Source organism: Passer montanus, unplaced genomic scaffold, assembly GCF_014805655.1.
Source record: "Passer montanus isolate IOZ18808 unplaced genomic scaffold, ASM1480565v1 scaffold9, whole genome shotgun sequence".
Lineage (NCBI taxonomy): Eukaryota > Metazoa > Chordata > Aves > Passeriformes > Passeridae > Passer > Passer montanus.
The window spans coordinates 317,329-343,835 of NW_024374367.1; the positions used below are offsets into that span (position 1 = coordinate 317,329).

General features: G+C 61.4%; 5 protein-coding genes and 1 long non-coding RNA gene across 9 annotated transcripts in view; 2 read left to right on the plus strand and 4 right to left on the minus strand.

Annotated features, from left to right (window-relative positions):
• The window catches only part of INKA1 (inka box actin regulator 1), a 2,467-nt gene extending 1,884 nt beyond the window's left edge, over positions 1-583 (plus strand). Inside the window, exon 3 of one of the 2 annotated variants that reach the window (XM_039695417.1) lies at positions 22-583. In XM_039695417.1, the coding sequence (XP_039551351.1) occupies positions 22-534 (513 nt within the window). In that variant the 3' untranslated portion in view covers positions 535-583. The other variant, XM_039695418.1, reaches the window with a different exon arrangement.
• A 20-nt stretch (positions 584-603) lies between these two features.
• On the minus strand, positions 604-8,844 carry UBA7 (ubiquitin like modifier activating enzyme 7). Of its 2 annotated transcripts, XM_039695415.1 has the most exons (24): positions 8,792-8,844; positions 8,513-8,678; positions 7,624-7,758; positions 7,450-7,556; positions 7,173-7,263; positions 6,920-7,061; positions 6,731-6,828; positions 6,480-6,626; positions 6,248-6,406; positions 5,978-6,085; positions 5,827-5,907; positions 5,588-5,743; positions 5,324-5,489; positions 5,050-5,246; positions 4,764-4,828; positions 4,446-4,620; positions 4,260-4,334; positions 3,714-3,903; positions 3,445-3,554; positions 3,271-3,357; positions 3,005-3,196; positions 1,318-1,419; positions 1,139-1,239; positions 604-851 (listed from the first exon to the last, which is right to left on the minus strand). In XM_039695415.1, the coding sequence occupies exons 1-24, from the start codon at positions 8,830-8,832 to the stop codon at positions 725-727; spliced, it is 3,018 nt and encodes a 1,005-aa protein (XP_039551349.1). In that variant the 5' UTR covers positions 8,833-8,844; the 3' UTR covers positions 604-724. The 2 variants fall into 2 exon arrangements, with proteins under 2 accessions (XP_039551349.1, XP_039551350.1); XM_039695416.1 differs by lacking the exons at positions 5,827-5,907; positions 5,978-6,085; positions 6,248-6,406; positions 6,480-6,626 and having other exon boundaries at positions 605-851.
• A 97-nt stretch (positions 8,845-8,941) lies between these two features.
• LOC120495694 lies at positions 8,942-9,537 on the plus strand. The gene is made up of 2 exons (XR_005626117.1): positions 8,942-9,034; positions 9,435-9,537. It is a non-coding gene; the product is annotated as an uncharacterized LOC120495694 (long non-coding RNA).
• A 46-nt stretch (positions 9,538-9,583) lies between these two features.
• AMT (aminomethyltransferase) lies at positions 9,584-11,744 on the minus strand. The gene is made up of 8 exons (XM_039695477.1): positions 11,364-11,744; positions 11,208-11,288; positions 10,967-11,098; positions 10,725-10,803; positions 10,458-10,603; positions 10,189-10,369; positions 9,928-10,083; positions 9,584-9,820 (listed from the first exon to the last, which is right to left on the minus strand). The coding sequence occupies exons 1-8, from the start codon at positions 11,619-11,621 to the stop codon at positions 9,642-9,644; spliced, it is 1,212 nt and encodes a 403-aa protein (XP_039551411.1). The 5' UTR covers positions 11,622-11,744; the 3' UTR covers positions 9,584-9,641.
• Positions 11,745-11,796: 52 nt separating this feature from the next.
• NICN1 (nicolin 1) lies at positions 11,797-16,633 on the minus strand. Its single transcript, XM_039734192.1, has 8 exons — positions 16,627-16,633; positions 16,480-16,531; positions 15,396-15,564; positions 14,659-14,832; positions 14,255-14,368; positions 13,814-13,885; positions 12,266-12,370; positions 11,797-12,143 (listed from the first exon to the last, which is right to left on the minus strand). The coding sequence occupies exons 1-8, from the start codon at positions 16,631-16,633 to the stop codon at positions 12,102-12,104; spliced, it is 735 nt and encodes a 244-aa protein (XP_039590126.1). The 3' UTR covers positions 11,797-12,101.
• DAG1 (dystroglycan 1) overlaps positions 15,885-26,507 on the minus strand; it is a 37,748-nt gene continuing 27,125 nt past the window's right edge. For both annotated transcript variants that reach the window (XM_039695469.1, XM_039695470.1), the window contains one exon: positions 15,885-19,469. In XM_039695469.1, coding sequence (XP_039551403.1) covers positions 17,061-19,469 — 2,409 coding nt within the window. In that variant the 3' untranslated portion in view covers positions 15,885-17,060. The remainder of the gene's footprint in view (positions 19,470-26,507) is intronic.

The window sequence follows — 26,507 nt, forward strand, 5'->3', positions numbered from 1 at the left end:
CCGCCGCCCGCCCCCGCCCGCCGTGTCCGCCCCAAATCCACCTCGGACGCCTGCCTGGAGCAGTGGCGGGCCCTGGAGCCGGCCGACACGCAGGACTGGACCGTAGCGCTGCTGTCGCAGAGCCGGAACCGGCAGCCGCTGGTGCTGGGCGACAACTGCTTCGCTGACCTGGTGGAGAACTGGATGGACCTGCCCGAGGTGGGCGCCGAACCGCGTCGCCGGGCCCCCGCCGAGCCCTCCCGCCGGCTGGCCAAGCCCCCCGCCTTCCTGCTCAGCCTCTCGGGCAATGTGCGCCGCAAGCTGGCCAGCATGGCCCGGCCCCGGGGCGCCGACGGCGCCCGGCCCGCCGGCCGCGATGCCACCAAGCGTTTCTCCTGCCCGCTGGGGCTGGGGGGACAGCCCAAGGGCGCCTGCTTCCACCAGTCCCACAGCAACATCGCCCAGCTGGCCACGGACTTCCACCGCTTCACGGCCCTGATGAACAGCCGCAGCCGCCAGCCCATCATCTGCAACGACGTTATCGGCTACATTTAGCCCCGCTGCTGCGGCCCGCACCCCCACCCTGTAAATAAACCCCCGTTTTATACGGTCTGGGCGCCGCAGCGTTTATCAAAGGGAGTGCCTGTGCCCGGCTCCAGGCAGGGGCAAGCAGGGGGTTTTTGCAAGGAGGGCCATTGCAGCCTGCAGTGTTTATTGCATGGGGCAGGAGGTGTTGGCCCCTTGCTCAAGGTAGGGAGCACAGGAGAGGGGGACGGATATCTTCAGCCTCATCATCCTCGTCCTCGCAGATATACAGCAGCTCCAGGTCCTGCTGCTGCGGCATCCTGGCATCCTCCAAGCTCTCAGATAACCTGTAGCAGGGAAAGGGGGTGCTGGGGGCACTCTCTTGTCCTGCAAGGCTGGCTGACTGCTCTGGGGTGCCTCGGGCCCCTCAGGGGTGTCCGGCCAGGCTGGTGGGATGCAGGGGCCGCAGCAAGGGGCCGGGCAGGGGTCCCGCCACGGGAAGTGCTGCCGGCAGGATGTTTATCCAGCAGCCGGCTGGGAGCTGCACTGCAGCTGGAGTAGCTCAGAATTGAGGCAGTGGGGGCTGGAAGCCCCCCCTCCAGGGCAGGATTGGGCCCTGGAGCTGTGGACCTACCTCTGTGCCTGCTGCCGGGCCCGTGTCTCTGCCTCTGCCTTGCTGTCATAGAGCACGCTGTCGCCACACAGGAGCATGGTCACGGTCCAGCCGTATGTCCTCTACAAGAGGTGGCTGTCAGGATCTGGCCCTGCGTCCCCCAGGGTGACCTGAGTGCATGCTGACAGCTCTGGGCTCACCTGCAGCCACTCCAGCACCTCCTGCACCGTCATGGCCTGCCCATCTGCGCCGACTGCCCGCAGCTCCAGCCGGTCCCAGCAGCTCCACTCCCGCCCGCCGTACTGCCAGGGGGGAGCAGCCAGCACTGGCACCCCAGATCCTGGCTGGCCAGCCCCCTGGGGCAGGGACTGGTGCAGCACAAGGGCTGGGGGACAGCAGGGCAGGCAAAGGGGCAGGGTGATGGGGGCACCATGGTGTTGCAGGGGCGGTGGGGGACACAACTATCCCCCCAGCACTGCTGGGGTCCACTTAAGGGTCAGTGTCAGTGTGGAGCCGGCACTGCCCCTAGCCCCGGGCCAGGACAGGCGCACAAAAGGCCATTGAAGCGTTGCCCAGCCCCACACAATCATCTCTTCTCATGCCTGTGGCCCCACGACCCCTGCTCCGGCCCAAGGAGGCCAATGTGGTGCCAAGCCCGGGGCCAAGCGCCGTCTGGCAGGGCTGCACGGCCATCTGCCCTCGCTGCAGGCAGCACTGCCCGCCTGGCCCCTGCCCGCTCGGGAGGGGTGTTCACACCTGGTCGCTCTCCCTCCTGCTTTCTGCTGCCTTCTCACCTCCGCCTTCTGCTGCCTGCACTTATCCCACTGGTGGAGAGAAGGGCTTAACCCCATCCTCGCCGGGCAGCAACAGCTCGGCACAAAGGGAAAGGCATGGCTTGGCCCTCTGCCACCAAAGTACATCGCTCTGGCCCTGGGAAGCATATTCCTCTGGACAAGGCTGGCCCCCAGCGTGGGCTCCCCAGGTTCCCATGGGGACATAGGTCACACCAAGCAGGCCTTGGGGACATGTGTTCCCACCATAGCCAAGCAGCTGGGTGTGAAATGTCACACCGGGAGTCCTCGCCCTGGGACATGGAGGTGTTGGGTGCTGCTGCAGGGACCTGAGGGCATGGCCAGACCCAGCAGCATCCTCCATCCAGGGATGACGCCAACCCAGGGACTCTACGGCCAGGATGGCACAGGGCTGGGCATGGCGTTTGAGGGGGCCGTGGGGCAGCCATCAGCCCGAAGTGGTGCTGGAGCCGGCGCAAGGCAGTGGAGTCGCCTCCCTCCCCCTCTTCCTGCCCCCGGCCCTGGGCCCCCCGGGCCAATCTGGTTCCAATCGGCGCTTCCTGCCGTGCCGGAAGGGCTGCCTCGCACGCCATAAACCCCCAGACAAAGGGGCCTCTATAGCCCAGACGGTCCCAATCTGGACCTGCCCCCACCCCCGCCCTCCCTCCCTGGCTCCCCACCGCCGGGACCCCCGGCCCCGCTCCCCCGGGCGGCCCTTCCCGGCCCGGTGCCAGCTGCTCTCTGGCTGCCGCAGCTGGTTTCCATAAGCCAGATGAGCGCGGCTGCAGCGGCCTCCCAACCCTGCTGTGGGGCTCAGCGTGGGGCCTGCCGTGGGGCACGGGGCTGCCTCAGCCCCATGGGCACCCCAGAGCATCACGGCTGGGGTCAGCCAGGTGAAGGAGCTGGTTGCTCACTGCCTGGCAGCATTCCCAACCCACTGCAGCACCCAGATCCATTTCTAGAGTGCTATGGCCAGGGCTGCCCTCGCTGCGTGGCCACCTCCTTTCCCCTGGGTCCCCCTGGCATTGTCCCACAGCAGATGCCGCTGGCCCCTGGGTGTCCCCCACCTGCCCCTTCCCAGGGAAGAGGGTCCTACCCAGTAGGTGGGGGCTGGCGGGGGCTGCACTCGGAGCAGGAGGCAGGTAGACAGGCTGATGTTGCTGTTGCAGTAGCAGCTGAGGTCCTGGCAGCCCCACACCAGCTTGTAGACCTCCAGGCAGGCCAGCCCGGCCACGGCCGCCGTGGTGGTGATGATGGCGGGCACGATCTGCCCAGCAATTCGCTTGCTCTGAGGACAGGAGGGTGTCACCAGCTGCCCCACACGGAACAGGGACTCCTGACCCCACAGGCTGCCCCTCTCACCGTCAGCCAGCTGGCAGGGGAGATGCCATAGTTCTCTGCACGCAGGTTGGATGCTGCTGTGATAAAGTCTATGTGGATATCGTTGTCCTGTGGGGAAGAGTGGGGGGATATCTGCATCCCATGGGGACATCAACCCCCCCAGGCTGAGCAGGGCCACCTGCCTGGCTCCGCTACCTTCTCAAAGTGGATGGGCACCATCAAGGGTGCTTGTGTGTCCTCATCCCCCACCAGCTCCTGTCTCCACTGCACCAGGTCCTGGGTAAGCTCTGTCAGCTGCCTGTGATCTGGGGGCACAAGGATGCCTGGCATGATACTCCTGCACTGTGGCACTGGCTGGGGTGTCTCCACCTTCATCTGGGTTGTCTTGGCTGCTGAAGCAGGGACAAGAAGCCACGGCCCCACCACCACCAGGCTGGACCCAGGAACATACCCGGGAACCTCACCTGTGGGAACCTGTGCCTCCTCTGTGGGTTCCTCTGTGAGGGCGATCTGGAGCCCTTCCTGGGGTGCAAAGGGTGGCAGGACCACATCACGGAGGATGGCCTGGATGGCCACCCGGTCCCTGCATGGTGGCACCCTGTGCACTTGGGCAAAGAGGTGGGCAGCAGCCAGGACATAATCCAGGTGGGTGTCCTGCAAGGTAGAACAGGGGTGGCTATGGGGTGCCTTGCGGGGGTGGTCCCACATAGCCAAGAGCTGCCAGCACTGCCCTGAGCTGGTAGAACTGCGTGGCTTTGCCCCAGAATGGAGATGGAGGTGGAGGAGCTCTCCTCCGCTGCCCCCGAGCTGGTAGAACTGCCCCTGCAGTGCCCTCCCTGACTGGGGGACAGGAACTGACCCAGCCCAGGGCCTGGCAGCCCTGCACAGGCTGTGGCAGACGTAGCACAACTACAGTTTAGTATTCCCAGTATGCCCAGCACAGGCTTGGCTCTCCCTCTGCCCATACCATTCCCACGTGAGACCCCACAGCTCTCCCTCCCTGCACTCACATTGTCAGGGTTGAATGTCAGTGGATGGGGACAGCTCCTGTCCCCTGCCCAGAAGGGGACACCCGGGCTGGTTTCCTGGCACAGGGAGAGAAGAGTCAGGCCCAGGAGCGTGTGCCCTGGCTGCAGTGAGGTGGCAGTGGGGGGACGGGCGTGCAGGGGGTGCCAGCCCCGTGGTGCTGGGCTCACATGCTCCGGGGGGTAGATGTGCAGCAGCTGGGCGATGGCATCGTGGTAGCAGCTCTGCCAGCGCCGGCGTGCCCAGCGCACACAGTCCTGCCAGTCCCGCGGCCGCTCCCGCAGCCTCTCCCACACCTGCTCCACGACCTGCCCTGGCGGCTGCTGCTCCAGGAAAGCTGGGTCCCTGCAAAAGCAGGCAACTGCTGATGCTGGCCCAAGAGCAATCCTGTGAGACACCTGAGTCTGGCACCCTCTCCCCATTCCCAGCATGCCCTGGCAGAGCTGGAAGCTCCTCTCCCAGTGTCACTACCCCCAAAGCCCACTCACTCCATGAACTGGTTGACTTGTTCTGCAGGTAGCTGGAAAAGCCCCTCAAACTCATCACGGGCCCACTGTGGAAGAGAAACGAGTGTTGAGCACTGGAACCTCCCCCTTGTGCCCCCAAGCCCAGGGGGAGGGGGAGGCTCTGGCAGGGCCAGCAGCAGCACTCAGGCTGCCAGCAGGAAGCAGCTGGGGCCATATCCTGCTCATGGCTCACCACTGGAGGGGACAAGGGGAAGGAAGACAAAGGTCCCGGTGCCTCCTCGCTGGGCGCTGTGGCAGCTCAGCCTACCTGCAGCGTGTGCTGGATGGTGCGGGGGAAGTGCCGCAGGGTACACGTGGGGAAGGTGCCATCCCTGGGGGCGCTGGCTGGCCGCAGAGGCTCGGTCAGGGACGGTACCATGGCCAGCACATTCCCCCGTGTCCCCTCTGTGCCCGAGTCCAGCAGTGGTGTGCGACAGCGCAGACAGCGTCTCTCCAAATAGGTGCCTGCAGGGAGCCAGGAGTGCTGGGGAGCCAGGGAGCAGGCCCAGGGGCTTGGGCCCCATGCCCTTCCTGACACTCACGGGCCTCTATCGTATCCAGGGCGCTGGCAACGCCATCCAGGTGCCGGAAGAAGTTGTCGTTGTAGAGCATCTCGGTAGCAGGTCCCACCTGGTTCTGGTGAGCTGTCACTCTGACATCAGGGTTCATGCGCTGCACGGCCGCTGCAGCCACCACTGACTTTGGCTCCTGCCAGGGCAGAGAAGGGGTGGGCAGCCTTAGAGAGCCCCTGGGCCAGCCAGGATGCCCTTTGGGGGGAGCTCAGCCCCTGCCTCGTGCTGCCTCACTGATATATCTGCTGAGCGATAGAGAAGCTGCCGATGGAGGTTGGAGAGGGCAACAGTGTCCATGTCAGTGACGATGAGCTCCCCATCCGGCCCCGCTGCCAGCCCCATCATGGCAAAGTTCTTCAGCAGCTCGCAGCCGATGGCACCAGCTCCTACCTGTTAGGACAGAGATGCTGCAGCTCCCCACGTGCCAGCTGGATGCTCCACAGCCTCCCAGTGCCATGGCCCTCCCCACTCACCACCAGGTACTTCTGGTGGCCCAGCCTCTCCTGGAAATTGGCCCCGAAGACGGCAATCTGGCCATCGTAGCGAGAGCCTCTCTGCCGGGACAAGGAGCTGTGTGAGCACAGCAGCCACGGCACCGCGGGCAGCCGGGACACGGGGTCTCACCGGGGCACAGTCCGTCTCTGTCAGCTGCGCAGCCCCCGCCAGCGCCAGGCACTCCAGGGCGTCGAAGTACAGCCACTGCTCCAGGGGCAGGAACTTCCCGGTGACGGCCTGGGGCGAGCAGCCCGTGGGCAGGCGGCCAGCGGGGCGCTCCCCCCAGCCCGCCCCAGCCCTGCTGCCGGACCCGGCGTCCCCAGGCGGGCAGCAAGTGCCCTCTCGTGGCCACCAAACGCCACCGGACGGCCACGGCCGGCGGGACCCGGCCCCGCTCACCTTCAGCACCTCCTGGGCCGCCAGCGCCCCGAGCACGGCGGCCACGGGGCACAGGTCCCCGGCGCTGGCGCTGGCGAAGGCGCGCACCGTGTCCTCGTCCAGGGGACCCTGCCGTGCTGCCAGGCCCCGCGCCAGCTCCAGCACCCGCTCGGCATCCGCCTGCGGGCAGAGGGGAGAGGGCAGCGCCCGGCAGCGGGGTGCGGGTGGGCAGGAGCAGGACACACGGACTTACGGGCGCCCTGGGCCGCGGCAGGCGGCCCTGCTCCCTGCGGAAAGCGTGGAGGGCCTGGAAGGCGGCGTGCAGGCTGCGGCTGCGTGGCAGATCCTCGGGACTTGCCACCTGGATTTGGGGCTCCTCCAGCGCCTGGCGCAGGGGCTTCTGCCAGCACAGCACCAGGGATTGGTGAGCGCTTTCGTGGGGCCCGGCATGGCACAGCAGCACCCCAGCCCGGTGGCAGCACCGTGGGGCCCAGAAGGACTTACGTGGGAACACTCCTGGGGCTGCTGCACCTGTGAAACCAGACCCCCGCAGCGGTACGGCGAGAAGGAGCTGGTGTCACTGATCTCCAGCCTGAAGGCATCTGGGGACAAGAGGAGCACACGTCACACCACGGTCACTGCCAAGGACCCGGTGAGTTCCTCAATCAGCCAGTATCCCCCTGGAGGTCTCACCGAGCACATGCACAGGGACAGGCTCCTGGCCGTTCAGCTCTGTCATCCCCTGCACGCCAGAAAATGTCACCAGGTCACCCTCGTAGAAGAGGTGGCCATGGCTGTTCTCCGTCCCCATGTATGTCACCACTCCTGGGTTGCCCTGAGGAGGGGAAGGCTACATGAGAGTGGGGCACTGGACTGGGGTGGCATACAGCCAGTGGAGGCGGCAGCAACATTTTGGGGGACCTGCAGGGGCTGCCCTCCCTCCTACCTGGGAGATGTGCTCCACAGGAGCAGACACTGGATCCCCTTCTGCTGGGTCATGAACGACAAAGCGCTCCCCGAAGTCACAGAACAGCTGCCTGGAGAGGACAGATGGGGTTTTGGCAGAGGAAGTGCCCCACCAAGCTGCCCCAGCACTGCCACGTCCTGCCCAGGCCGAGCAGCCCTGCCAGTGGGCTACTGGGGACATGGGATGCAGCGCAGGGCTGGGGGCTCTGGGGACAAGGTGACCCACAGCCAGTGCAGGGCCCCATGAGACCCCTTACCCTGCCAGCCCCTTGGCGTCAGCCACGATGAAGCAGATGCCCCGGGCATGGCAGAAGTCCCCGAGGCGGAGCTGCTCCTCCAGCGGGGACTCAGTCAGCACCACCACCTGTGCCAGGTCTGTCAGCGAGCGCTGCCACCCCGGGGGTCCCCCCGGTGCCGGGACGCAGGCTCACCTGGAAGGGGGCAAGGAAGGCCTCCGACAGCTCCCCGGTGTGAGCCTCGACCACCACATGGGGGTTCAGCTCAGCCAGGGCCCGCTGGGATGCCTTGGCACGGTTCTGGCCTAGATCGCTCTCTTCCAGGAGGAACTGCAGATTGGACACATGGCGGGGCACCCTATGGGCCTGGGGTGCAGCTCACCACTGTGGGGTGCTCCACAGGCCCTGTCTGCACTGGTGAGGGGGCTCTGTCACCTTACCTGTGACAATGAAGGGCACCCTGTGCCTCACCAGCCTCCCCAGCTTGTGCCGGTTATTGGAAGCCCCTCATCCCAAACCCATCCCTGCAAACAGGGATTCTCCCAGCTGCACCTGCACCTGTTACTGTGACCTCCAGCCACATCCGTGCCTGTTCCTGGGACTCCCACCTGAGTCTGCCCCTGTACCAAGACCCTTGTATGTACCTGTATATGTCATGGGGCCTTCCCATCCATACCTGTACCTGTTACATGGGCCTTCCCATCCATACCTGTACCTGTTACTGGGACTGCAGTCTGTACCCAATATGGGGATTCTCATCCATACTCGTACCTGGTACTGGGACCCCCACATGAGTCTGTACCTATTACCAGGACCTTTATCAATGCCTACACACATTATGGGGCCCCTCTTCCATACCTGTACTCTGGCACCTGTGCCCATACCCACACTCGTTACTGGGACACCCGCCTGTACCTTAGCTGTTACTGGGACCCCTGACCGTACCTATTGTCGGGATCCCCACCCTCACCTGCACCCACTACCGGCATTCTCACTAGCTCCTGTTATGAGATCCCCACCCGTACCTGTTACAGCGAACTTCACCCGTACCTTTCCCCGGAGCCCCGCCCGGCCCCGCCGGTACCTGGTGGGTGCGGTCGGCGGTGCAGGCGGCACCGCAGTCGTGCAGGACGACGCGCCCGGTCCCCGCCAGCACCAGCGCCGTCGCCACCTGCGCTCCGGTCCCGCGCAGCCCCGACACCAGCACCGCCGACCCGGGCAGCCGCCGCGCGCCGCCGCCCAGCACATACCTGCGGGTACCGGCGGCGGCCGTCAGCGGGGGCCGGCACCGCTGCACCGCGCCCTGCTCCGGCCCCCGGTGCCGCTCCCCGGTGCCGGCCCCGGTGCCGGTTTCCGCACTCACAGCTGCCGCGAGTACCGCGGCTCCTCCTCGCTTCCCGCCATGATGGCCCCGCCTCCGACCGGCCCCACCCCCGGGCCTGCCCCGGGGAGGAGCTAATCCGTAAGGCCCCGCCCCGACCGCGCAGGATGGCGGCGGGACCGGGCAGGCCCCGCCCCTCGGGACCTCCCGGCCCCGCGCGCACTCCCTGTCCCCCGCGGGCCCGGCGGGACGCAACGGCGCCGCCGAGCGGCACTGCCCGCCCCGGTGAGTCCCGACCGCTACCGGGCCCAAAAACGCTGATTCCCCCGCGGGCCTGCCCGGCTTCCCTCCCCCGCGCCCGGCCGGCGCTCCCGGAGCGCTGCCCGGTGAGCGACCCCCGCCCAGTGAGCGTCCCCCCGCCGCAGCCCTGCACCGCTACAGCCCGTGACTGCGCGCTGCCCGGCAGGGTCCGGACGGGCGCCTCTGGGACACCGGCCCCGTTAGCCCCCGAGCTGCGGGTTCTGACAAGTGCCGCCCAGGCTGTGCCCCCCGGGCTGTGCCCCGACCTCTGAGCCCCCCACCCCGCCCAACTGCACCCCAGCCCAGGGTGCCCCAGTGAGGGCCCCCAGCCGCACACGGACACGGTGCCTGCCCCAGCCGTGCTCACGGTGCCTGTCTCTTGCAGGGATGGCCCCACGGCAGAGCCCATGAAGACACACCGGGAGTGAGCAGCACCAGGACCGCCGGCTGGGTACTGCCAACACCATTAAAGTGCTGTGCCCACCTGCTGCTCCTTGTTTTGGCATTGCCACCATAACCAGAGAGGAGGCCAGGGAAATGGAACAGGGTGTTTATTGGAGCTGGGGCACTGTGCCCACAGCATGCACTGGCCTCACTTGGCCATGTAGTACTGGGTGGGCACGAAGGGCATCTTGGTGATGACGGCAGGGTGCTGCTTCTTGCGCACCTCGACGGTGAGCTTGGTGCCAGCCCGGCTGTGCGGTGCCTCCACGTAGCCCATGGCGATGTTCTTGCCCAGGCAGGGCGAGGGACATCCACTGGTCACTGTGCCTGGGATGTGAGGGTATGGGGAGGTGAACGGGGCCTGGCCAGCCCCTGTCAGTGCCATGGCCACAGCTCAGGGTCGTGCCCGTGCCAGCCCCACTGCCCCCACCTACCCACAGGCCTGCCTTCAGGGCCCAGGATGGCCATGTGGGGCCGGATGGCGGGTCCCACCGACGTCAGCCCCACACGCCTGCGCCTCGGCTTCTCTTTCAGTTGTGCCATGATGACAGCAGCACCAGGGAAGTCCATGGCCATACGCCGGCGCCTCCCTGCAGGGCAGAGATGGGTGAGGGCTGGTGATGCCTGACTGGTCCCCTTGTACCCACTGGAGACACCTTGCTGCTCTGCCTGCCCCAAGGAGGAGGTGGACCTACCCAGAGTCCACATCAGCCCGGCCTCGGCAGGGGTGACAGTCTCATCGATGTCATTGCCGTAGAGGCAGAGCCCGGCCTCCAGGCGCAGGCTGTCCCTGGCTGCCAGCCCTGCTAGCCACACATCGGGGACACCCAGGAGCTGCTCGGCCAGCTCCACCGCCCGCGCCGCGGGCACCGAGATCTACAGCGGGACACGGGCAGGGTCAGTGGGGCACGGCCTTCCCCTGCCTGGTACCGCACTGGGGACACTGGCACAGCTCCCTGGGTACCTCCACGCCGTCCTCGCCGGTGTAACCGCAGCGCGTGACCCGGCAGCCCGGCACACCGAACACGGTCGTGGTGATGCTATTCATGAAGGAGAGCTTGGCCAGGTCATCCGACAGCCCTTCCTGCAGAACCCGTGCCATGGAGGGACCTGGGGAGGCAGGTGGCTGGAAGGCAGCAGTGCCCGGGGAAGGGGGGGGACGTGGGGAGGGCGGTGACATCCACCGGGAGAGGATCCGGGGGAGGGCAGGCCCATGTGGGGCCCCCAATACCTTGCAGAGCCAGCAGGGCATTGTCTGACACCTCCAGGTGTATGTCACTGCCGGTGGCCTGCAGCTGCGCCGCTCTGTCCTGCCAGGGTGACAGGGGGCTGCTAGCACGGGGGCCAGGCCAGTGCCAGCCCCACACGTGGCCATGGCCACCTCACCCTGCGCAACACCGGTGTCACCAAAAGGCAGAGAGACTCATTCCCACGCGTGTCCCCCCCTCCCGCGGGGCTCAGGCAGCCCCATACCCTCAGGATGGCCAAGTCCTTGTCAGCACAGGCGGCGTTGGACACCACGTAGAGGTGATCTTCTGACGTGTTTGTGACGATGAGGTCGTCCGTGATGCCGCCCTTCTCGTTGGTGAGCAGCGTCAGGGTGCCCTGCGGGACACGGCCCGCGGCAGCATTGGCAGGCTGCCCGGACCGTCCCAGGGCATCCCGGGCACCTCCGGCCCCGCTGGATGCCTGCTGCCTGCCCAGTGCCCCCTACCTGTCCTGGCTTCAGCTCGGCGATGTCCCCCACCACCAGGCTCTCCATGAACCGGACGCGGTCCCGGCCGTACACCAGGGTCTGCAAGGGGCCGGCGAGGCTGTGAGGTGCTGCGGCCGCCCCCCTGCTCCAGCCCCCGCATCCCGACCCCGCTACCTGCATCATGTGGGAGACGTCGAAGAGGGAGCAGTGGCGGCGGGTGTGCAGGTGTGACTGCAGGTGGCCCTGCCCGTAGTGCAGCGGAAGGGTCCAGCCGGCGAACGGCACCATCCGCCCGCCGCGGGCCCGATGCAGGGCATCCAGCGGCGTCTGCTTCAGCCCCTCGTCCCCGGCCCCGCTGCCCCCGGCCCCTCTCCGCGGCGCCGAGCCCGGGGGCCGGCGGGACAGCGCGGCGCGGCAGCCCGCCCGCAGCATCTTCCTCTTCCTCCTCCCTCCCGGCACGGCTCGGACCGGCCCCGGGGCGCCTGGGACATGGAGTCCGCCCGGCCCTGGCCCCGGCCCCCGCCCCCGGCCCGGCCCGCCCTCGGCACCGCCTCCCCGGGGCTGCCGGCACGGCCACCCCCATCCCCCAGAGACAGGCGGGCACAGGCAGGGCCAACGTAGCAGCTTTTAGTGGTGACCCCTCCGGCACCGCCGCACCCCTCGGTCCCCCCGCACCCCCTCGCAGTGTCCGGGCTCTGCCCACGGGACGTGCCCAGGAGAGGCTCCCAGGGGTCTCTGGAGTGGCAGCGCTGCCCCTCGCTGCTGGGCAGTGCAGAGGGAGTCAGGGAAGGGGCACAGGGAGGGCTTGGGACCCCGCGGGGTCAGTGGCCGAGGCGGGAATGCAGGAGTCCGCGCAGGCCCCGGGAGCATGGAAGGGACACTTCTCCCCGGCTGGCACCAGCACCAGCGGGCTCAGGTGTAGGAAAGCAGGTTGACATCGTAGCAGCCATCCACCTGGGGAAGAGAGCGACTGTCACTGTCTGCACAGCACTGCTGGGCTGCTCCAGCCCCTCTGGGAGGGCTCCTGAGCCATGTGGCAAGGCCAGGGTCCCTGTCAGCAGGGTGGTGGGACTCACGTCGAAGCGCCCGATGCGGGCAGCTGCCTGGCGAGCCCGGATCACCTCTGTCAGCACCCACATTTGCTGGACCTCCGTCGACACCTTCTCTGGATCAGGGAGCTCCTGGAAAGAAGTGGGCACAATTCTGTGGAGCAGGGATGGCCCAGATGGGCTGGATGACCCTGGGTTTGGGCAGTGGTGTGGATGGATGGCTTTGCCTCCCAGGGAGTCAGGCACGTGATGGTGCCCACATTCCCGACCTGCCGGTAGTTTCCCAACATGAGGTGGGCAGGGCCTCTCTCCAGGAAAACAAACTACTGAGGACGTGGGTGACCCTGATCCCTGGGTGCTGCGGTGCCAACAAAGCCCACCTCTGCTGGCAGGTGGCCAGGATGAGGACAGAAAGGTGATTGCTGGCTAATCATTAAAACCCTAATCACGCAGTCCAGAGTTTCCCAACAGCCTCACTTAGTGACGTGCCTGGGCTTGGGTGCAGAATCCTGGGCACACATGCTGGTTCACCCCAGGGACCTTTAGCCAGGTGGGATGTGTGGACTCAGCAGCAGCTCTCCTGGCTGGGGCACAACTCTCACGGGGACACAGCTCTGTTGCACTGGGCTGAGGGGTGCCTCGTGGTGATGTTGGGAAAAGCCAGTCTCAGAGCAACCTCTGGCATCTGCCTGGATACTCCTTGCCAAGGGGAATGTGATCCAAGCAATCAGCAAGGGACGGGAGTGCCCTCCCCAAACTGTCACACAGCTGGGCAAGGATTGGGAACAGCAGCCTCACTGCTGGGGCAGTGTGAGCACCGTAGCGTGGAAGCCCAGCAGCAGAACTGCCCTGGCAGGTGTGGGCTGTGCCACCCTCCTGCAGGCAGCACCTCCTGTTGATTCAGCAGGTTCTCATGGGCGAGCCAGCTCCCACCCTGGCCCTGCTCTGCCTGGACTTTGCCCACCAAAGGCCACCATCTGCCAGGCAGATGTGGCTGGCAATCTGTAAACACGTGCCGTGGCAGTGATGCCCCTCTGCCCACATGCTGTCCTGGCTGGGCAATGTGTTCCCCAGAGCACACCCTCTGCAAAGTACCGGGAACCAGCCCTGTCCCCACACATCTCGCCCACCCTGAGCGAGGCCGTGCACCCACTGCTCCCGCAGTGATGTCCCTGTCCCTGTTCCCACACATCCCACCTGCCACTGAACCATGCTGTGCACCCACTGCTCCCGTGGGGATGTTCTTGTTCCTGTCCCATCCCACTGCATCCCGCCTGTCGGCTGAGTGGCACTGTGCACCCGCTTCTCCTTGGTGATGTTCCTGTCCCCAGACTAGAGGCCAAATAGACTTAAATGTCACCTCAGATAGCACATCCCCGTGGAGATATTTTTCTTCTTAGCACTGCAAACTACTTCCAGCACAAGGCGGGTTATTTCAGGGCTCCACAGCTATTCCTGGTGAAAGCCTGGAGCCAACAAGGCAGGCATGGCCCTGGCGGCCTCCTGATGGATGCTCATGGCTGGCACCCCACAGAAGTCCCTCCTTCCCCCAGCACCTCAGCAGGGATTACTCACCCCATGCAGGCTGGCTGGCTGCTCCGGAGGGGTCAGCTGGGAGAGCCAGGAGGGAAAATCCTTCTGAGGACTCTGAAACAGATCCAGAGGGTCACACAGCGTGTTCCCAACCCTATCTCCATCCTTTACACCAGGCAGTGTGCTGGGGCTTAGAGCCTACCCCTAGTGATCCTGCTATGGAAGTGTCACTTTACTATCCTTAAAGATCATTTTGTAGGGAATTCTGTGTTTTGAGTGGCTGTTGGAGCAGTCCCTTCCCCAGCACCACTGGAGCACAAGTGGATCCCAACTGCCCCAGCAAAGGCCAAGGACTTGGAGCCACATCCCCGGGTGTGCTCCCCAGAGCTGTAGGGGGAGATGCCAGGTATAGGGCTGGGGACAGTGGCTTGTCCTGGCCCCCTGCCCATGCCTGGCAGTGGGGTAGCTCCGGCACCTGCTCACCTTCTGTCCAGGGGGGAAAATCTGCAGGTCCTCAATGGTGAAGTGGAGCCAGACTGGGGAGGGCTGTCGCAGGATGAACCGCATTGCTGTCACCTGGTCCACATCACACAGCATCTGCAGGGCAGGGGCCAGGCAGTGTAACCACAGGGGCTGGCACTGACTGGGGGCAGCTTTTGGGGTACCCTCCCAAAACCCCCAACCCAGCCCAGATGGAAGAAGCCCAGGGGAAGCATCGTCCCCTGAAGTCTGGCTGAGCTGAGCGGGGCACAGGGACTCTTGCAGCCATGGGGGTCAGTGGGATGTGGGCACCAGACCCCTGGAGCGGGAGCCACCCTGGGCTGTGGGCAAAGAGGGGTGAGCCCCGGGGGGGTGATGCCACGCTCCCATCCAGACCTGGTGCTGACCTGGTGCCGGTGGAGGCAGAAGTAGTCCTGGGAGCCCTCCTCGGTGTGCGGGCACGGCATCAGGCACAGGTCCCGCAGGCAGGTCACCCAGCGCCGGGACCCGCCGGGGCCGGGCCGCTGCACCCGCACGCTCAGGAACGCCGTGTAGAAGTTCCTGAACACGATCTCCTGCACCTGCGGGACCGCCGACCTCAGCCCCACAACAGCATCCCTCCACAGCTGCACCGGCACTCCCCGGTACCGACACCGGCATCACCCCCCGGTACTGGGACGGGCACCGGCAATCCCCCTCCCACAGCGGGATCGGCACGGCCCCGTACCCGCACCAGCAGAGCCCCATACCGGGACCTGCACGGGCATCCCCGACCCTACTGGGACGGGCACGGCATCCCCAGCATCCCGCCCAGCATCGGTAAGGGAGGTACCCCAGCACCGGCATCCACCCGTTACCGGCATCCCCTCCGCCCCGGGACCTCCCCTCACATCTTCCCCATACCGCCCACGGCATCCCTTCCGCCCTGAGACCGCCCCCGGCTTCTCCCCACACCGGCACCGGCATCCCCACCCACCCCGCCCCGCTCACCACACCCGGCCCTGCACCGTGCCTGGCAGGGGCCCTGTCTTCCTCCGGGACCACCCGGTACCCCCCGCCGGTGCCGCCCCCGGCATCCCCCCGTGACTCCACGGGACCACCCCGGTCCCCCGCTCCGGTACCGCGGCGGAGCGGCCGCACTCACGTCGGCGGCGGCGCCGCGGGGGAAGCGGAGGTCGATGACGGCGACGCCGGGCCGTGCGGGCTCGGCGCCCCCGGCCAGCTGGAGCGGGGCATGGGAACGGGAATGGGAACGGGGGCGGGCCGGGCCGCGCTGGCTCCGGGCATCCCCCGCGCCGGGGCCACCCCGCCGCCTCCCAGACCGGCACCGCCACCCCCGGGCGGGTTTGCTGTTTTCGCGGCCCCGCGACGCCGAGACCGGAGCCGGGGGTTGAGCACCACCCCCGCCCCCCCTTCCCGGGGCCACGCCGGTGCCCGGGCAGCGCACGGTGAAGCGGCGGGTCCGCCCCGGTGTGCGGGGTCAGCCCTCCTCCCGGGGCGCACACGGGCAAATCCCGGCTGGGGATGCCGGGGCTCGGAGCAGAGGGGATGGGGACGGTACCGGCACCGTGGCGGGTCCCCCGGGGCCGGCCCGAGGGGGCTGAGCCCGTACAAACTGCTGGCAGCCGCACACCGGTTTTTAAGTCTTTTTTTTTTTAATAAAACAATCGGAGTCTGTATCAAAAATTTAGTAAAAAATTAGATTTGAGAGTTCACCGATTTTTCTTTTAACTATTAACTATTCCTGGCGCTCTTTTTTCTTTTCCTTTTCTTTTTATTTATTTTTTTTTTACTTTTTTATATTTTCCAACAGTGTCCAGGCTGGAGTGCCAGCGTGAGGCCAGCGAGGCCATTCCTGCAGAGTCCCAAGGAGCAGCCGGGACAGAGAACACACCCCACTCTCGTCAAAACACCCCATGGGGAGGGGGTTTTGCTTCCAATCGACCCCCCCAGCCCTGGTGGTGCTCGCTGGGAAGCAGAGAAATTCGTCGTGGCACAGGGCTCAGCTCATCCTTCCGTGAGCATTCCCTGGCACAGCGATGCACCCCCTGCTCAGCCACGGGCACCCCAGGCCAGGCTGACCCAACTCATGACTATTTTATGATGCGTGAGAAAGATAGGATTTCTTTGATTAAAAATAAAATAAAAACGATAGAAGAATCAAACCCCAAACCAAGAAGCTGATCCACCCCAAGAGGAGGAGGAGGAGGCTGGCTGGCCCCGCTGACCAGCCCGTGGAGCTCGCCTGCAGCACAGCACTGCCCTCCCCCTCGCCAAAAACTACACATCCCAGTTTAGGTAAACAGCAGATTAAATGTAAAAACTTAAACCATCGACTTCAGAAAGTCCCTTGAATTTAATTATTTTTAGGCTACCTTTCATGTTACGTCCTGTAGCTAGACACACGTGAATAGAAAAAACAGTACAGTTAGTGTTAAAGGCAAACAGCGGAGACCCAGAGTGCCACCCCAGTGCTGCCTGCTCCTCCCGACCCGGCCCGACCCGTCCCGACCCCCCTCCCTGCCCACCACCCCGGCCCCGGCCGAAGCACAGCCGCCGGGAAGGCGTCTTTGAGCCGAGAATTTTTTTTTTTTCTATGAATAAAATAAAACCAAAGCTTGTTAGGCAAAAATAAAACAAGTGTCCCCCCGAGTCCCGCGAGCGCGGCGGTGCGGCGGGCGCAGCCGGGGAGAGCCTGCTGGGGAGCGGGCTGGGCTTTCGTGTTCCCGGCTGGCGAGGGGGCTGCCGGCCCACAGACAGCACCGGTGTGGAGCTGGAGGCCCCTTCTCCCCCGAGAGCCTCCCGTTTGTTAAGGGGGCACGTAGGGCGGTGGGGACCTGTACGGGGTCATGTTCTTCGGGCGGGAGCCTTTCCCCTCCATGGGCGCGGTGAAGGGGGGGGGAGGCTGGTAGGGCGGCGCGTTGGGGTCCTCGTCCCGCAGCGGAGTGTACTCCCCGATGGTGTCCTGGTTGAGCGGCGTGGTCTCCGGCATGCTCTGGTTGGGGTACTCTGGAGGGGGCAGTGGGGCTTTCTCCTCCTGGAGGATGAGGGGCATGCTGGAGGACGGTGGGGGCTTGGAGTCGTCCAGCTCGTCGGCGAAGATGATGGGCACGCCTTTCTTGATGAAGGTGGCCTGGTCTTCGATGGTCAGCTTGCCTTTCCTCTTCTTGCGGTAGCAGATCATGGCGATGATGCCAGCCACGAGGAGGATGGCGGCCACCACCACGGCAGGGATGACCGTGTGCAGGTACACGTCGTCCTCGCTGCTCTTCTCAGGGTCTTTGCCTGCTGCCACCGTTGGCGTGGCCTCTGAGATCACCCTGCCATCCTTGGTCACGGGGACAAACTGGATGTGCCTGCAGCTGCCGGAACCAACCACAGACACGTTCAGAGGCTTGAACTCAGGCTGCAGGACATTGGAGAAAGCTGGGCTCGGCCTGCCGGAGTCATCTGCAATTTTTTTGCTCAAAGTCCGGATCTGCTCCCGAGGGCAAGGCTCCAGGGGCAGTGTGTTGTTGGTCCACTCCACTACGATGGAGCCTTTGGCGATGTCCTGCACTGTGATTGTGCTGCTGTTCCTGTCGCCGAATGCCAGAGCCAGCTTCTTCACCAGCATGATCTTCTTATGGATGTCATTCACCACTGCGTTGTGGTCCCCTTCCAGCCTGGCCTTGAACTTCACCGGAGACTTGTCCCCATGCGGGCGTTTGTGGACATGGATTTCAAAAGCATCCACGGCAAAAAGCCCGCCCTTGTCGGTGGCATACATGAAGTACTCATGCTTCCCAATGTGGTTGTGGTCTGGCATGCCATACATGAGCTGGCTGGTGCTGTTGAACTGCACCCATGAATTCTCCTCGATCATCTGCTGCTCCTTCAGCTTCAAGGTGAGCTGCAGCTTGTCAGTGGTGGTGTCCTCCTTGTCGTAGAAGGTATCTGATGGTATCTTAACCTCGAAGTACGTGCCCTCCCACGCATCGACCCTGTCGATGTGGTTTGTCAGCTTGGGCGGCTCGTTGGGCTCCCAGGGCCGGGGCAGCCCGCTGGCCGTGGTGCGCACGCGGGACGGCGGAGAGGCCGTCGTCAGCTTGGAGATGGGCGACCTGGTGGTGCTGGGAGGCTTTGTTGGACGGGGCGTTTTGGGCCTTCGAGTGGGCCTTCGTGTTATTGCCGTGGAGGAATCTGTCGTGGACGGTGTGGCTGGCTTCAGGGTGGAGACTCTCGGTTTCTTGGTGGTAGTTGAGGGCGGTGTGATCACTGCTGTGGGCTCTACGTACCCAGGCATCGTGGGGCGGATCGGCACGGAGGCCGTGCCCGTGCCTTCTGCTACCCTGGTTGGCTGGATTGGCCCCAGCGTGGGCGTCTGGACAATGGGGCCTCTGGTTCTGATGGTGACTGTCGGCTTCCTCGGCAGTGGAATGGGCTCCCGGACAGGGGGTGCCGTAGTCTCTGTGGGAGGCGCGATGGCGGGCGACGTTGGCGTGGGGACAATCCTGGTGGGTGGCTCTTGTGCGGCAGTGGTGGGCGGCCCGATGGCAGTCAAAGGCGTAGGGGTGGCGTTGATCTGCCGCCGCGTCCGCTTTGGGAGGTGAGGCTTCTTGTTAGCAATGTGCCAGCCAACAACCGGGTAGCCAAGGCGGGCAGACATGGTTCCTTCCTTAGCTGGAGCCTCCACCTTGCTGATGTTGGGGACGCTGTTTTGGCTCAGGGAACATCCCAGTTTCCACGAGAGTAAGGCCCCGTTTTCCACCACCTTCTTTGCATTTCCTGGTCCAGCCATGAAGGCCGACATGTCAAAGAGTCTGTTATTTACAACAGGAACCAACTTCATGTTGTGAAGTTCCACCTCTGAAAAGCTTCTCATTCTGTTTAAGAGTTCAATCCTCTGCTTTGGTGTCATTTTTGTTAAGTCGGCATCCAAAATGACAGTCAGGATAGTGACTGGCTCTTCCGAGCCGCACACGAAGGGCGCTGTGTCACTCGTGTCTTGGACGGCCACTCGCACCGACTGAGGCTCGCTGTGGTCCTCTTGGTGGACCTCAACAGAGAAGACGTTTGTGGTCTGTGGGACATAGCTCCCATTCGGGAAGGGCTGCAGAGTGGTCACCGAGATGTAGTGGACACCCTTGTCCGTGTCCAGGGGCAGTCCTTCCAGGGAGCTGCTCTCTGCATTCCAGTGCAACCAAGAAGGCAAGGAGTCCTTCCCAGCTTCGGAGATCTACCAAACAAATAAACAAACAAAAAAGGCTTTTAGAAGTACAGCATGATGACAGGTTCTATCTGCAGTAACGCCTCATTTCAAGGATTAAAGAAAAAAATCTGAAGTGTAACAACTGGGGAAGGAACATCCTGGCCAGAGCACAGCAGCCGTTGCCTCCTCCACATGTTGGCAAGGATGAGCTCTGCAGGGTGCACCGGACCCAAAGGGGCTTAAGGAGCCACAAGAGGCCATAAAGACCCACAGGGCCCCCTCGCCTGCAAGTGCTCCAACACTTGCTGGTCAACTGCCAAGCACAAGTGGTTCATTTCTCTGAGGGCAGACGGGGAGTTTACGTCATGGGGACAGTGACAAAGCTGAGGGTGAAGTTATGCTGTACAGCAGAGCTAATCTAACAACTGCCCTCTTCCCACTCCTTCCTCTCCCAGCTTGGCCATCTTGCTCCTTTTCTCAACCCCATCACATCCTGCCCACCCTACACACATCAAGCTCAGCAGAACATGTATTTTCTCCACTTATTTTCAGTCTGTCCCACTCTCCCCAGAGCCAGGATGACCCAGAGGGGCCGGCAGCTGGCCAACTATGGTTCTGAGTCCCTGGCCTGGCTGGAGCACACCAGCTCCCAACAAGCAGCAGGAAATCCTGAGAGCTACCTGATGTGGTTCTGCTCTGCCAGAGAAACAGCAGCCAAGGATAAAGGAAAGGAGCAGACCCAATGTAACGGCCAGTGTGGGCAGGCAGGGATGTGGCACACAGCTGAGGAATTGCTGGACATGACACAGGACAGCATGCCAGCCTGGCTTCAGCCCCAGGCTAGCTAAAAATGAAGGACTTCACTTTCACATAATAACTTGCTGCTGCAAGGGAAGGCTTTGTCTCAGAACACAGGCACCTCAGGACTCCAACATACTCTTCACTACCCCTTTCAGCCCGTGGGACTCTGTCTCCTGCCCTGGCTTGTAGCTGAGGGTGGGTGCAACCCCCAAGCCCCCCCAGTTCCAGCAGCTGACATCCGTCTGCTCGGCAGCCGCTCGCGGATCACGCGCGCAGCGGAGCTGCTCCTGGAAGGGGTGAGGCTGCCAGCTCGGTGGGCTGTGACATTTCCCGGGGCTGTAGGTACTCCAGAGTGAGTAACCTGAGCTTCATCACCTCCCAGGCCCGGAGGCGTTTGGCAAGTGAGCTGGCTGGGCTTTCCAGAAATCCAGGAGGCATCTCCCCCTGACACGCAGAGCAAACAGGATGCTTTGGGGTTCATGGAAACACATTTAGCAGCCTGGTCCATGGTCTGGGCTCACTGCAGTCCAGCACAGAGCCAGGCTCTAGCTCTCTTCCTGAAAGGCTGCTTTGGTTCTCTGCAGTTCTGTAAAGCTTATACATATTTCATAATTTACCCAAATGCAAAGCTGGAAGAGGAGCTTTGCAAGGAAAGCTGCCTGGCAGGAGCATTCCTGCATCCAGCAGCAGGTGCAGAGCTGGGGCTGGACTGCCACGCTGCAGGTCCTGCTGGGAAAGCCCCTGGATGCACAAGGAAGGATGGTGATGCTGCAGGGCTGGGCACACTGTGAGTCCTGGGTGCCACTCCCAATGCCCTGGCTGCAGCCCCCTGGGGCTCACCCCCACACTGTGGGTTTCAGCACACTGAAGGGTCTGGATGCACAGCTCTGCCAGCATAACGCAGGACCCAAAAGTCTTTTGGCAAGAGCAGCACAAAAAAGCTTTTGTGCAAGAGCTGCAGAGGGTTTCAGCCAGCCTGGACAAGCTGGAGAGTACATCATGAGCCACACGCTGGGTACAGCTTATAGAGCAGAGTTATAGAGCAGAGTTTAAAGCTCTCAGCACAGCTTTAGTTAACTCCTCACCAGCAATATCCCAGAGCACAGAATTCAGATTCCTGCTTAAAACAGCTGGAGGAAGCTGTCCCAAGGGCCCTGTACCTCAATATAGGCCACCATGCACCAACATGTGAGCATCCTTCCCCTGGCCTCTCTGTGTACCCACGTTTCTGCCAGAGGACAGGGGGTTTGGCAGGGCTGTGGCTGCATTCACTCCTCCTCCACTGCAGGAACAGGAGCTGCTTTTAGCCCAGACATCCCAAAGGAAAGGCAGCCCTTCACCTGAGCTGGGCACAGGGAGCCAAGCCTCGCTCCTGCAGGAACAAAGGAATGAATTGTCCTTCCTTGGCATTTCTTCTGCCAAAAGAGAACAAAGGCAGGGTCTGCTCCTGCCCAGCCAGAAGCACTGACCTGCCCCCATCTTCCTTTAAAAAAGTGTCATTTCATCACACCCTCTAAAAACTGAGATGCCAGGACAATGCTCAGTGCAATAAAGCATTTACAGTAGCAGGAGCTGGTTCCACTCTTTATCCTCTTGTGCCAAAATTAGCCACTAACCTGCCCACTGTGGAGGAGGGCTGGGCTGGGCACACACAAGGAACAGAAACACAGGGAGCCAGGACAAAGCCACAGCATTATTGAGGCTTACACAATCAAGAAGAATAAAAACTTTAATAGCGAGTGGTTAAATTCACTGTGAGTGTGTAATTTTAGGCTACATTTGGAACAAATCTTCCCCTTCTGTGCACCCTGCAAAAGCCCTTAATTACAGGATCACACACTCCACACAGCTTTCCTGAGAATTGGAGTTTGCTGCTGCTGCCTCCTCCCTGGGCACTGCCATGACTTGAGGAGAAGACCTATAAGCAGCAGTATTTTACCCAGTCTCATGTCACAAGGTGATTCTTCCTTCAGTCTTCCTACTTCTGACAGCCAAACTCACTTCAGAAAGGTGGCTGACCCACACCCAGAAATGATGGTGAGGGAGGCACAGGCCAGTCTGAATATTCCTGCTTGGAAAACCATTTCTAACCTACAGTTTACATGTGGGGCCCATGCTAGAAAAGGAAACTGCAGCCAGACAGATCCACACCAAAAACTAGGCTCTCCTGAAAAACAAAAACAGGCCAAGCAATCACTGACTGGGATGACTTGTTCTAGCAGGGATGCGACAGTTGCAAAACATTTATAAACCCACTTAAACTTGATTTAAAAAGAGCTGAGCTAGTTCAGCTGTATTCAGCCTGTGAGGAGATGTGGACTGTTTCTAAAGGCTCTGCAAGAGATGATTAAGAAAATCAAATTTATGTGGATTACTCCTATGAAACCTGTGCTTCCCCTGGGAAATCTCTGAGAAGGCAACAAGTCACAAGCATTTGATGTCTCTGCACTGCTTTAAACACAACAACTGACCTGATAGCACAAATCATCCATGTTCATGTGACAAAGGGAGAGCCCAGAAAGATTAGAGCAGATAAATAAAGTTGTTAGCATGATGGATAAAAATACTTGCTCCTAAACAAATGCTGACCAGTGGAGGCCTTGGCATGGGTCTGTCCTGTCCACGTCACTGCTGTTTGCAGTGGTGCAAGCTGCAAGAGAGAGACCTGGACTCTGATCTAGCAATGTTTCCTTCAAATATTGCTTCAAAGGGTATTTGTTAAGGCTACACATAGTTAATGATTAGGGATCTGTGGTTTTCATGTTAAAAGTTTTCCACTTTTCTATGTATGCAATATCAGCCTTAAGCCCTGCCATTTCCCTCAAGGGGTCTGGTTTCATAATAACTCTTCCATTGCCCAAGTTTGGCTTTTTTTTTTTTTTTTAAGGCTGTCTTTGTTTTCCCATTATTTGAGATAACTGTAAATGCTTATTGGCTAAAGATTACACAAGCCTGGCAGTGTATTGAAGGCCATTAAAAAATAAGCCATGATTGTGATTTAAAATACATACAGTAAGTGGTCTGGTGGTTTTGAAGACTTTGTTCACAAAATCCTTTCAGATAGACATGGCCTGTTATTTTTAGGCCAGCCAAGAGCAGTCAGCTCATGAAAGAAGATAGCTCAGTTTGACTTGTTTTTTTAAACTTGGATCTTAAAGCCCTGTAGCCAACAAGACAAAGATAAGCAAAGGAGCAGTGAGCAAAACTGCTGCCTCAGGGGAATTCAGGCAAAAACTGCATTCTTGCTTACAAGAGTGCCCTTTAATCCTCCAGGTATTTAGTCCTCCTCTTTCTGATGAATCCCCTGAAAATGAGGCAGTGAGCCCTTTGCCAGGAGACAGGTACCATAGGATCCTGCCACAGGTCTTCACTATGGCACACCACTAGGAAATCTTCCCAGTCCTGGATGTACCCAGTGGGATCTCCCCTGTCTGTGCTGATCTTCACACGGGCAGCAGCAGCTGGGAGTCGGCTCCTTTCAAATCAGCCCTAAAACCCCCTGATGACTGCTTTTGGGCAGAGTCAGCATGGACAGTCCTGCAGCTCTGCCAGCTCGCCCACTGCCCCCTTCCCCTCCCTGCGTCCAGCAGCTGCTGAGAGACAGACCCCGTGCCAGGGCTTTATCTGGGGTGCAATTACTGATGGCAGTAGCCAGCCTCCTTCAGCATCACCCCAGCACACATGGCCAGCAATGAGGAATATCCCAGCTGGGCCCTCCAGAAGGTGAGCTGAGCTGAGCTGTGCCCAACTGACTGAACCAGCCAGTGTCATACCAAGTCTGCAGGCTCAGGCTCCTGCAAGCAATTAACCAGCAGGCAGGGGGAGAAAATGGAAATTCAAATGCAATTCAAATGCAAATTTAACTGCAGAGAAAGAGTCAAGCCTAAGCTGTTTGCCTAAACCCAAGCTTCATCTTAAACCCCCTGCTAATGCTGCAGCATGGGCAGTGTTGGCAGCAGAAGCAACAGGCATCCTCAGCCCCAAATGAGATCCATGGGTGGGCAGATTCCCACTGAATTGTCCCACACAAGCTGGGGGAGGGACACTGGCTTCAGATCCACCCAGTGCTGCTGGAACTGTGGGCACTGCAGTGAGCACAGCCTAAGTCAGGAGCAGTGATGGGCACGGGGCCTGCAGGCTCCAGCTCAGAGGACAGAGTCCTTGTTCTGGGAGGCAGGCTCTGCCTGTGGATCCACCAGGTGCATCCTCACCTGGCACAAAGGCTGCACCGCGCCTGCAGACCGAGCTGTGCAGGAGCCACAGCCCCAGGCAGGTCCCAGAGGCTGCTGCACTGGGTCATGGATGTGATGGTGCAAGAGAGGAGCTGGACAGACCTCAGCCCTCAGCTGCCAGAGTTCAAGTGTTTGGACACTGCTTCCAGACACATGGCAATTTTCCCTGTTGGGCCAGGGCTTGACTTGATGGTCCTTGTGGGTCCCTTCCAACTCTGAATATCCTATGATCCTATGAAGCTGTGGGCCTTTGGCCCCAAGGAACGGCCCCGCCAGGGAGGCTGGCCTGTGTGCATCCAGGAGAGGTCGTGTGAAGGAGATTCCAACATTACTTGCCATCTTCTTTTCTCAAACATAACAGAACTGCAAACTAGGACATCAGACAGGCCATGCCTAGAAACACAAGGCCCAGAAAACAGTGGTGCAAGGAGGATGGGCACCTCTCAGAGCCTCCTGCTCACTGGGCACTGCTGCTGCAGTGCTGTGCTATGGGAAAGCTCAGGCTGGAGACAGGACAGGAAAGTTGTGCTTGGCAAAGCAAGCAGGAAGGACTTGCAACACAGATCCTTCCCTGTGGAAGGGACTGTGATACCTGCCAGGGTTTTTGGGTATCCTCAGCAGACACTGCTCCTCTGGGCTGCTCTGCACCCTGCACAAAAGGCCCAAGAACTCATGGACAAAACAAGCTGCTCCAGGACATCTCATGCAGATGCCTGTGCCCCTGAAGTCTAAAAACAGCCCAGAGACTCGACTGGCTTTCAGAAGTACATCAGCCTTGGTGACCTGAGCCTTCATTACCAGCAGGAGCTCACCTCCTCTGCTCAGAGACCAAAAGCTACACAAGGACAGCCAGTAATTGGTGCTTCCTTTGTGCACAGGTAGGTCAGGGTGGTTGAGCTAACCCCACATTCTGGCTGGTCCCAGCCAAAGCCCTGCAAAGCCCTTCCTGTATGTCTCCATGCACTGAAGCTGTTGCTTTAGAAAAACAAATCAAACCCAGCCCAGAAAGCTGAGCTAAGGAGGAATAAGGCTTGCAGAGACCATCACTGGTCCTGGCCCTCATCTTCAAAGTTCAGCCTCTGAAGGACCAGGTAGGAAAGCTACTCAAAGTAGCTGCTCTGGTTTTATGTCCTCATGACAACCTGAATGAGAAGTTGACGTGTCTCCTGCTAATCTGCATTTTCCAGCCATTCAAGGAGCGAGTGAAGCCTCACGCACAGAAAGGAGCCCCCCTCCCCTGTGGATGTGGGTGTAGGGCTGTGCTGTGGGCTCAGCCTGCCTTCCACACGAGCTGGGCTTTGCCTGACCAGCTTCTTCACCACCAGTAAAACAGCTCTGCAAAGGTGCAGGCTGAGTGGCTACACCCAGCCCCTGCCACCCTCGCATACTCCTGCCATGACGGCTTCTTTTCCAGCTGCGCCTCTGTGCTGCCTATAAGGACACCATTCAGCGTCCCACTCTGCCTGGGCAAGGGAACACAACAGCTGTTTCACTGGGAGGTCACTACAAAACATTGAGTGTCCCAAGAAATCCTCCTTTCATCGGGCCATGCAAGCAGCTTGGAAGGATTTGTTTAGCCTTATTGTTGGAGCGGGAAGGCGCAGCCCGCCCGCGCCAGGGCTGGGGTCAGCACGGGCTGCCCACACCCCGCTTTGTCCCTTGTCCGGGGGGCGAGCACGGGGCAGGAAAAGCCTCAAACAGCTTTAAAAAAAAGTTTGGTCGGGCTCTTCTTTCAGCGTGACTTTTTATAAGCGAAAGGCCAAAGGGAAGCAAAAATACCACAAAGCAGGGATGCCAAGTGCTGGGGGTTTAGTGCTGCCACTGCACAGCTAACCAGCCCTGGCAATTTATTCCTCCCATCAGCAGATTGCTGGAAAGCTGGCTTTCAAGAGCATGGCAAAGAAAGACAGACCAGATCTTGCAGCCTCAGGTCTGCTCCTTCGCAGGACTCTCATTATTGTCACATTCCTCTGTCTCCCTGGATGCTCAAAGCAACAACCTGCAACAGCAGGACAAAACAAGGAACTTCCCA

What these genes read in the sequence shown, in the direction of transcription:
- UBA7 (XM_039695415.1), bottom strand. Translation starts at nt 8,832, where the DNA reads ATGGCGGGAAGCGAGGAGGAGCCGCGGTACTCGCGGCAGCT. An exon ending in TGCCGCGGCCCAGGGCGCCC is followed by an intron (nt 6,407 to 6,479) that starts GTAAGTCCGTGT and finishes CTCTGCCCGCAG; the next exon opens with GCGGATGCCGAGCGGGTGCT. An exon ending in CAGAGACGGACTGTGCCCCG is followed by an intron (nt 5,908 to 5,977) that starts GTGAGACCCCGT and finishes TTGTCCCGGCAG; the next exon opens with AGAGGCTCTCGCTACGATGG.
- AMT (XM_039695477.1), bottom strand. Translation starts at nt 11,621, where the DNA reads ATGCTGCGGGCGGGCTGCCGCGCCGCGCTGTCCCGCCGGCCCCCGGGC. An exon ending in ACGTCTCCCACATGATGCAG is followed by an intron (nt 11,289 to 11,363) that starts GTAGCGGGGTCG and finishes GGCCCCTTGCAG; the next exon opens with ACCCTGGTGTACGGCCGGGA. An exon ending in TGCCCTGCTGGCTCTGCAAG is followed by an intron (nt 10,604 to 10,724) that starts GTATTGGGGGCC and finishes CTGCCTCCCCAG; the next exon opens with GTCCCTCCATGGCACGGGTT.
- NICN1 (XM_039734192.1), bottom strand. An exon ending in TTTTCCCCCCTGGACAGAAG is followed by an intron (nt 13,886 to 14,254) that starts GTGAGCAGGTGC and finishes GATCTGTTTCAG; the next exon opens with AGTCCTCAGAAGGATTTTCC. An exon ending in CCCGCATCGGGCGCTTCGAC is followed by an intron (nt 12,144 to 12,265) that starts GTGAGTCCCACC and finishes TCTCTTCCCCAG; the next exon opens with GTGGATGGCTGCTACGATGT.